This window comes from Cibotium barometz, chromosome 4, assembly GCF_041138505.1.
Source record: "Cibotium barometz isolate CiBa-2024 chromosome 4, ASM4113850v1, whole genome shotgun sequence".
Taxonomy (NCBI): Eukaryota; Viridiplantae; Streptophyta; class Polypodiopsida; order Cyatheales; family Cibotiaceae; genus Cibotium; species Cibotium barometz.
The window spans coordinates 8177247-8186046 of NC_141049.1; the positions used below are offsets into that span (position 1 = coordinate 8177247).

At 39.0% G+C, this 8800-nt stretch overlaps 1 protein-coding gene across 1 annotated transcript; it reads right to left on the reverse strand.

Annotated features, from left to right (window-relative positions):
• Positions 1 to 5191: 5191 nt before the first annotated feature.
• On the reverse strand, positions 5192 to 8576 carry LOC147638853 (folate synthesis bifunctional protein-like). The gene has a single exon (XM_086785206.1). The coding sequence runs from the start codon at positions 8528 to 8530 to the stop codon at positions 6926 to 6928; it is 1605 nt and encodes a 534-aa protein (XP_086641332.1). The 5' UTR covers positions 8531 to 8576; the 3' UTR covers positions 5192 to 6925.
• Between the last annotated feature and the right edge of the window lie 224 nt (positions 8577 to 8800).

Below are 8800 nucleotides of genomic sequence, written 5' to 3' on the forward strand. Positions count from 1 at the left end.
GGTTGGACTCACTCACAACTAACTCACACACCCATTTGCAGTGTGCATATGAAATTAGATTGGACTCACTCAACAATTAGTTTGCGTAGGCAATTGTTGGACTCCCTCAAAACTAACTCACACACCCATTTGCAGTGTGCATACGAAATTAGATTGAACTCAGTCAATAGTTGGCATAGGCAGTTGGTTGGACTCACTCAACAACCATCTTAGATACGGAATTGGTTGATATCACTTATTAACAACCATTTTTTCACACAGAATTGGTTGGACTCACTCAAGAACCATCCATCACATGGAATTGGACTCACTCAAGAACCATCCATCACATGGAATTGGTTGGACTCACTCAAGAACCATCTGTCACATGGAATTGGAATCGTTCACAATTCATGCATTAGTAAAGCTGGTTGGACTCACACACAACTGCTTCTTTCGAGATCTGCAAAAATTTTTAAACATTGGAATTCGAAAGTTAATAAATTATGTGAAAAGCCTAAATTAATGAGAAAAATACAACTTAAGGAAAAAGAAAACTGACCTATGTAATAAAGAATTGATTTTGTAAAAGGCAAGATCAAATTATTGAGAGAGAATTTCAAATTAAAAATTTAAATTGAAAGTTTTGAAATTACTTAATTTTTAGGTAAATCAAAAGGTTACCTGAAAACGGTAGATTATGTTCTACAAAATGGAATGGTTAGGAAGAATGTAGAATTTAGGGTAAACTTTTAAAAGAAAATAACTAAAAATGTAATCATTAGATAAAAATGAAAACTTATCTTGTGTGAGTTGAGTTGCAATAAATCTAATTCAGTTGGAATTAGATTAAAGTAAATTACTATTAAAATTTAAATAGTTCATAAGTTACCTGTACGTTGTTGAAAACAAACATGCAAAATAACAACATGTAGTTGTATGAACAATATAATTTCTAAACTATACTTATCCCAAAGTGTGTTACAAAAAGAAATTGAAGTAAAGACTTGATATGGTACGAAGAGGTTTTGCCTAAGGCCAAGGGTACCAAATGCCTTGTTCATACAATCTGAAGAGATGGCATGGGAAACTACTCATAAGGAAGGTAATGGCTATAATAGGAAATTCAAGTTTGTTCTTAGGATTATGTCATCGTATTTTCGATACCATGTTGAAGAAGAATAAGATTTGTAATCTAAATAAGGCATTCGAGTGGGCTTGTTGAGTAAGTGCAGTTGTGTCAAAATCCGCAACTTTGGTCACCGAGTCCCAAGAAAGGCCATGAACCCAAAGCGTAAGTGGTCCCCATCCATCAAGGAAAAATTTGGGAGGAGGCTCATAGTCTTGAGATTTTCTACCAGAAGGTGAATGTGTGGCCCGGAAGTGTTTTGAAGAGCCAAGAGAAAAGGTTGGATCGAGGACTGATTGGCCATTTTTAATATAATCCAAGCCAAAGTATATGGAGTAAATGTGTTGTAAAACCTTCCTCTCAAAGTCCTGTCATGCTGTTGCGTTGGATTTAAGAGCATGTGAAGAGCTCCTAGAGAATAGGATGTAGTAAATATTCACCTATACTTGAAATTTGAACAAAATAAGAAACATTTTAAAAAATAGAAAGAGAGAAAAGTTACGTGTCTCATGATGTATAACATTTGACGGAATAGTACTCTCGAACATAAGTTCTTGCCAAATTAGCTTAAAATACAAAAGTGTATTTGTCGGACGAAAATCAATACACTATTTCCAACAAGAAAAAGTATCCTTGAATTAAAAGTAGATGCTTTACTCTTAAAAGTCTTTAACACATAGACTAAGAAACTTTTTACAGCATTGCATATGAAGCTTAAACTTGTCATGTTAGTCAACCCTACCTAGTATCTTACAATTCTCACTAGTTTTTCTATGTTTCTTAGGTTTGTCAAGCATCAAGAGTTTAGTCCTTTGCCAAAGGTGCAAAAGAGACCAAGAGAAGAAAAGAACCTAGAACCTTAGAAATAGATCTATTTGTCTTTACACATATTGCAACCACACTTATTTTAAGGACCTTTCTCAAGATTTGGAAAATGAAGCTTATTAAGTTAAGCTCTTATCTTTAAGCTTTAATAAAGCTTTCAGGCTATTGCCATTCATGGCCCTTGAGAAAATCAAGGCTTGCTTTATGAGCTTAAAGAGAGAGAATCTTATAAATTGTTTTAAGCTTTGATACTATTAAGCTCATGATTTGAAATCACATTATGAAAGCTTAAGTTATATAAGCTTTTAAGTTTATTAGAACTTTTAAGCTAAGTCTTTTAGCTTATTCAGCTTTAAGCTATTAAGGCTTAATAAAATTACTTAGTGCTGCCCTGGTTTAACCTTTTAATAAGCTTAAAAGGTTTCTAGCTTATAAAAGCTTATAAAGCCTTTAAGGCTTTTAAGCTTTTAAAAAAAAGCCACCTGCGCAACCTCTAATGGTCGAAACAAACAAGAGAGAGAGAGAAGAGAGTTGCGTTGGCCCAAATCTAGAGAGTGAATACACACACACACACACACACACACCTACCTTTAGCTTTGTAAGCTAAAGCTAAAGGTGTGTGTGTGTACACACACACACACACACACCCCTTTACCTTTGTAAGCTAAAACTTACATAAGCTTTAATCTTATTAAAGCTTAAATTATTTTTTAAATAAAAAAACATAAGATTTTTCTTGATGCCCACACATTGTAGCCTGCCAATTTGCTTGAAGCAGGGAGAAATATGCACCGACCGATTTGATGGAGGAGAGGAAATAAAAAATTATTTTGCCTTTTTCTTGAGGAAATAACCTTCAATTTGGGAATCCAAACTTGATTAAGTCTCAATTAATCAAATTATTCGCTATAAAAATGCTTTTTTCTTTTTCTTAAAATTAACTTGAGAGTAGTCCTCTACCATCCATGATAGAAATCTGACACTATCATTGGTTTGCAATCTGACTGTGAAACCCAAACCTCCTTCTCTTGCTGATTTCATCCACATGGTTGGATTTGGGAGAGGCTAAGAACTGGGAAAAATCATTTTTCATAAAGAATGATAGTTTTTGTCTTCATAGAGGTGGTTTTGGAACAAAAGGTGACATGAATTCCAAGCCCTTGATCTAATTCTCCATCCAATGGCCCATAAAAATTACATAAACCCTTCAATTCCTTTACCCAAGGGTCACTAGATCTACCATTCTTTTGTCCAAAAGACCTAAGGAAGCACATGCTTTTACTCCCAAACCTCAGAAATTTGTCTGTACCCTTCACGATTCAACTTTTGATAGGGGCTTGTAGGCTTATAAACTTAATAAATTAAATCAACTCTACAAGGGTTTAGGCATAACTTTAAATTTTGAATTGCTTCAAAATTATGTTTTTAGATTTAAACCTTCAAGATATCCTTGTACTTTCCATAGCTTTGATACCATTAAAAGAGGATCTTCACTCTAAGTACAAATCAATTCTTTTATTCCCAATTACTTAGACCAATTGTCACAACTAAAGTAATGGATAAAGCATGACTAAGAGATGAACTTAAACACTTGAACACTTCAAAGAAAAAAGACATGAACAAAAAATCCTTATTACACAAGACTAAGCATTGGGTTAAATCTCCCCTCCATACGTGAGCCCCTCTCCATGACATGAGTATTTAAAAATATTATTGCCAAAAGTAACCCTTGGAGCTAATAATAGTTGTGCATACAAAATAGGACTTTGCTTTTTTACTTTTACAAAAATAACTCAAGCACTAGAGCTTGTTTACACACTAAGTGTAAAATAATCAAAATTCCACTAACAAGTGTGCTAATTAAGTAACCACCCCATGTACAAGTGCACATAAATAATATGTACAATAAAATGGTCCCTAGCCAACCAAAAATAATTTTCAAAGGTAGCATAAACAAGATCCTCCATGTGCGACACACTCGCACTGCTCATCACCTATTGTGACTCCACAACAATTAATCCTAATATCAAATATTCATAGACACAACCACACACACACACACACTCACACTACTTATTACACTTTGATAAGAGTAATCAATTATACACATCACCTAGCATGGTGTGTCTTTTGCCAACCCCTTAACTCTCAGATCATGCAATTATCTGGAGTAGTCCACTTATTACACTTTGACAATACACAGTCGTTAAGCATGGCACTACTTGTTGCACTTCGATAATGTAGACCTATCTAGCATGGTCTTAAGCTTATGCCAATAACACTAAGTAACTACTAGTATTTGATGTGAGGTCACCCACACGATACCAATTCACTAGCATGGCACACTAGCATCATGGGTCTTTGGCCATTATGTAACAGGTATATATATATATATACATACACCTTTTGGGATTTGCTGAGCCTACAACTTGTGTGTTACCAACTATGATGCTTTTTGTATATACATATAAAGCCTAGGATAGCTCTATATATACCTTTTAGGATATAGCCAGGTCTAGGCTAGTTCTATATATACCTTTTGGGATTTGTATAACCTCTAGTAGGTGTCAGTGATGACAACCTCCCATGGATGTCAATTTAGGGCTTGCTCCTAGCCATCAATTATGATAACCGCCTCGTGTGGGAAAGCTAGGGACTTCAACACTAATGGTGCCTTGTTGAAGGGTGAGGAAGAGCTCACCTCAACCATAATATGTAATCTAAGCAACCAAACGGATTAGTTGCTAAGAAATAATAAGTATTAACACTATCAACACATGCCTAAAAATTGAAAGAAGAAGATTCAAGGAAGTGAATGCCTAAGGACCTTGAATAAGAACTCATCTCCTTGGAAAGTACTTTTAAAAATACCTATAAGAATGATTATAATGGCTAAACCATGGTGTCAAAGAGAGACCACAGGGCATATCTTTGTTATTAACTTTGACTCTTATAGATGACTTGGACGTGGAGTTGAGTTTTTTTTATCCCTCTCCTCTCTTGTACATCCTTCTTTCCTCTTATTGGAAGCATATGTGAAACATGGAATGGTACTTCCTTGTGGTAAAGAGGATCTTCAAGCTTATCATTCTTCTGATTAACATCCAAGACGACTATGTGAACAATCATAACTGCGAAGGAAATTGATGTGAACACAAGACCCTCTAATAGTGGGATCATGTATTATTCTCGCAGGTTAAGATATCTTCCATTTTACTTGCATATGAAAGAAAGCATATCACAGGTTGTTGCACAAACTGTAGAAGACTAGAAACAATTGATTATTGCTGAAAATGAGCACGAGGGAAGCCGTAGGTGCTTACAAGCATACGAGAATGTTGCTACAGCCAATGACCTCCAACAAATATGCAAGAATGAGATGAAAACTGAGGGGAAGGGTGAGAACCCTTATATATTCCTCCGGTCGGCCAACTCTAGCAGGCTGACAACTATCCAATAGCATAAAATGCCTAAAAATGGTAAAAGATGCTAAACATGCCAATGTAGGGCCTCATAAAATGACCAGTACAAGCATGAAAATAGGTAATGTAGACCCTTTGGAGATGATATATTCCAACAGCATGCAACTTTTGAAGACATGATCGACACAAACTGCTGGATGGCACTTTAATTCTAAGAAGAATCCTTCGGGTGTTCCATACAAAGAAGAGCCACAAAGAATATCTAGAGGAGCATCTCCTATAGGTGAGATTCCGAGGACAGAATCTACATTAGGTAAGAGGACACTTTAAATCATAGACATAGCTCTCATGTAAAGAGTGATTCTTTAAAACCCTTGGAGCTTATGATCTCCACGCTTGGTTGAATGGTTTAAGCTAACCATTTTTTTTTTGCTAGTTGCATCATGTGGGGTTCCAATTGCAAGAACTTCCATCCTCTCTTTCTCGTGCCCATCCTTTTCATCTAGAGAGAAGAGAAGGAATTTTTATAGCTTCTAGTTCTTTCTCTTGAGAGAAATAAAATGAGGATTTTCATATAATGATGAGGGCTTGATCAAGCTGATAATTTAACCCACCTTTGCTATTAGAATTATTAGCAAATAATACTCAGGCTCAGGCTCTCCAAAACTGCAAGATAAGATACTAGGCATCTCGTAAAGAGCTCGTACCTCGATTCCTGATTTCCCATGTCGAGGTACACATGGAACAAGAAAGCTAGCACATCAGTGAACATTTATGATCTAGTGCACGTGGACTGATTAGTGGGTTACTCATACTGATCACTTATTGATCAGTGGGTGACTCATACTAATCACTTATTGATTAGTGGGTGGAAAGAGGAGAATTGTGTTTACGTAGTGGGAAAGTATCCCAAGGACCCTTTAAGGGTTAGGGAAAGGACCCTTGAAGGATTATCCGATGAAAGCTGGATTCAAGCCTTTTTTTGAGCTTCACATTAGCCACTTCTGCACCATATGTGGGGGGGACACAGAGAGAGAGAGAGGAAGAGAATTTTAATCCACAATTCTTTTCAAGAGTGTGACTTGATATTTCTCAGTGCCAGCAAATTAGATAATTACTTGCAACACAGCAACAAGCCTGTCGATAAGCTCAGATATCACCACAAAAACATACGCCCTCACTTCTTAAGGACAGAGAGCTGATCCTCCATGTGCACTCCAGCTGCACCCCTCTCTACAAAGACCGTACAGAACTTAGTTTGCCTCCAAAGCGAGCTCCCCATCTGCCATGAGGGACAGACATAGCAAGTCTCTGTGTGGTGCTCTCCTTTACTCATTGCCATTTTGGCTAACCCCTTTGCTGCCTCTTATTGAAGAGCTGAAGAGCAAAGAAGAGATGCTCTTCTGCCTTGTTGGGCACTGTGAGTATTAAGCATTGCTAGCATGAGGTGTAGATGGTGATTGCATCACATGCTGCTTTGTGCTACCTGGATAGGATGAAAGGAGCCAAAATCTCACAGAGGTCTTGTTGGCTTCATGGGTCTTAAAAGTCCTCGTTCGCTAGAGACAAGTCAACATTTTAAAAAGCCTTTCATGCAACCTTTTGCCTTGAAAATGGCATCAGCAACATGTATAGCATCCATGCTTGCCTTCACATCATGAAGTCTCACTATATCTGCCCCTTGTGCAACCCCTGCAACCGCAGCTCCTACTGTAGCTGCATCACGATGATCTGCTTTCTCATGGCCACATATTTTACCCAAAAATCCCTTCCGAGAAGGGCCAATCAACATGGGTGACTTGGAGGCAGTCAAGCTCCATGCTGCAAGCCCAGATCTGAGTGCAGAAAGATTTCCAAGTAGGTCCACATTCTGCTCAGCAGTTTTGGAGAATCCCAAACCTGGGTCTACAATGATGCGCCAAGCTGGAATACCAAAAGATTCTGCCTTCTCCATCCGGCTGCACATCTCTTCTGCAACTTCCATGCTCACATTTTCATACTGCACATTCTGCTCGTTTTGCATAGTTGCCGGATCCCCTCTCATGTGCATAAGCACATATGGAACACCCAACTCTGCCACTGTTGCATACATGTCACCATCCATAGACCCTCCAGACACATCATTGACCATGTGAACACCATGCTTAACAGCTTCTTTCGCAACCTTGGAATTGAAAGTATCCACAGAAAGCCATACAGAATCCATAGATGGAATCTTTCTGATGGCTTCAAGGACTGGCATGAGGCGAGCAAGCTCTTCTTCACTGTTAAGCTTAGTGGCAAAAGGTCTGGTAGATTGGGCGCCCAAATCGATGAAATCGGCCCCTGCAGAAGCCAAGGCTTCAGCCTGAGCCACAGCATGATGCACTGACATATACTTTCCACCATCACTGAAACTGTCCGGGGTTAAATTCAAAATCCCCATCAAGTAAGTCCTATCAGACCAATGCCATAGCTTATCTCCGATGGGCATGACCTTCCTGAGGCCCTCTTGGCTCAGCTGTCTGTCACCGCCCATGAGCTCCCAAGCACGCTTTGCCCTTTCAAATCTTTCAGACCAGTTACTTCCAAGGTTCCTACTATAGAGATCCATCAGAGGTGCCAGAACAAATGGCCTTTCCCATAGACGAACATGCGGCAATGTAAGGGTTTCATCGGACATAGTGAGGTTACCATAGAAAAGGATGTCGAGGTCTATGGGTCTAGGCCCATATCTGATGCCGCCCATGGCACGGCCAAGGCGACACTCGATGTTCTTCAAGACTTCAAGCAATGCCATGGGGTGCAAACTAGTCCTGGCCCTTACAGCAGAGTTGAGGAACTTGGGCTGGTCAGTGACATAGGCAGGGGCAGACTCGTAGAGGCTTGCATGGGAGATGACCTTAATGCCAGCCCCTCTCATCATGGCCAAAGCTTTCTCAAAGCTTGCTATCCTGTTGCCCATGTTGCTTCCCAAAGCGATGACCACTTCCTCTTGCGCAGACGGCATGTGGGGGCTGTTTAGGGTTAGGGTTTCTGAATCGCTGCGGGCACAACGGACCTGCCAGCGTGTGGGCATTTTGCCAGCTGCCGATTTGAAACACAGCACTCGTCTGATGCCAGGATGCATTCTCGTCTGCTCTGAGGAAACCACAACCGCTCGTAGCGGGCTCTGGTGGAATGGCCCATCTATCATCGGATCGACGGTAAAGTGTAGACGCAACGCCAAGTAAAGTGTCAAAAGAATATCCTCCACATTTTGGTGCATATATATATATTATATTCACTCTTTTCTATTAATTAATTTTTTCGTTGGTGTATATTCACTTTTTTTTCCCACTTTGTAATGTTTTGCCAGGCTGGCAAACGTTATCAAACCTTAGGTTTTGCTACATTGTTGACGTGGAAGAAGAGTCATAAAGATGAGAGAGAAAGTTAGAAAGCTTTGGTATCAAAAGTAAAGGTA